This window comes from Naegleria gruberi (assembly GCF_000004985.1).
Source record: "Naegleria gruberi genomic scaffold NAEGRscaffold_1422, whole genome shotgun sequence".
Taxonomy (NCBI): domain Eukaryota; phylum Heterolobosea; class Eutetramitea; order Acrasida; family Naegleriidae; genus Naegleria; species Naegleria gruberi.
The window spans coordinates 1-1,134 of NW_003162636.1; the positions used below are offsets into that span (position 1 = coordinate 1).

General features: G+C 30.9%; 1 protein-coding gene across 1 annotated transcript; it reads right to left on the minus strand.

The window, feature by feature from the left end:
* Positions 1-3: 3 nt before the first annotated feature.
* On the minus strand, positions 4-877 carry NAEGRDRAFT_55026 (uncharacterized protein; the record flags this gene model as incomplete). Its single annotated transcript, XM_002667927.1, has 1 exon — positions 4-877. A coding segment is annotated over one exon (874 nt), but the record flags the coding sequence as incomplete, so codon positions are not given.
* Between the last annotated feature and the right edge of the window lie 257 nt (positions 878-1,134).

Here is a 1,134-nt window from a genome sequence, read left to right on the forward strand (position 1 = left end):
AACTGTTTAATTTTCCATTAATGATTTCTTCCACTTTGAAAATGAGAGATTCTGCTCTGTCCAAATGATTCTTAATCTTTGTTTCAGTTGACATTGGATGTGAATAGTATGATTCCAATAGTAAACAAGCTTCTACCAAATGATTTCTTATTTTGGAAAATTCCTTCTTAATATATTCAATTTGTTTAGGAGTAGTAATATAGTAATTATATAACTTGCCAGCCAATTGAGCTGTCGTTGTACATGAATCAAGCAAGCAAAATATCATAAAATTGGATACTTGCTTATCTAAAGCATCTTGTAATTGAGTTTTGAATTTTTTAACACCTTCCTGAATAGTGTTATCAGTTATTTCAGTCAAGTTATCAATCCAATCTTTGGATGAAACTTGTTTTTTAGCTGGTTTCAACCATTCTAGTATAGTATTGGCAGGTGTTTGAAGATTTTCTGGAAGTAATTCAGCTGCTTTCTTACATCCATTATCAAGGAATTTATCCCAAATTTGACTAAGTGCATCGAGACAACCATTTGCCTTACCACTCACTGAATTACAAACTTCACAAATTTCCTCCCTCGTTACAGCATTTTTCAGAGAGGTTTCCATTTCAGATAAAAGTGATGGAATGTTACTACTCAATTCAGTAATGTGATTTACAGCAGCCAAACGAAATGGAAGTTCAATAACTTTACCAACAACCAACAAGGTCAATAGAGAGACACTATTAGATTCTTTATCTTTTATTTCCTCAAATGGAACAGCATCTGGTAATTCAGCAGCTAATAAAGTTGCAAGAGAACCAAGTTGTTCCTTTAATTCTTCATCACTATAATTATGTGTTGGAAGCAACTCAATAGCACGTAATAGATTTTCAGTCATTATATTTGTTGTTTTTTTTATTATTGTAAGGAGGAACAAGTTGTGAATGTGGAGCTGTTATTGGATTGATGATAATGTGTATTCTTAAACAATTGTTTGGTGATTTGTTAAACGTGATATAAGGTTACATGAATCAAATATTTAGTCATTCGGTATTGAAATGTTCTTTTATCACGTTTTATGCTATCACGTTTTGAAATTTCCCTTAACTGAATTTATTAATAAATTAATGGAATAATTGAGTTGAAAATAATGAT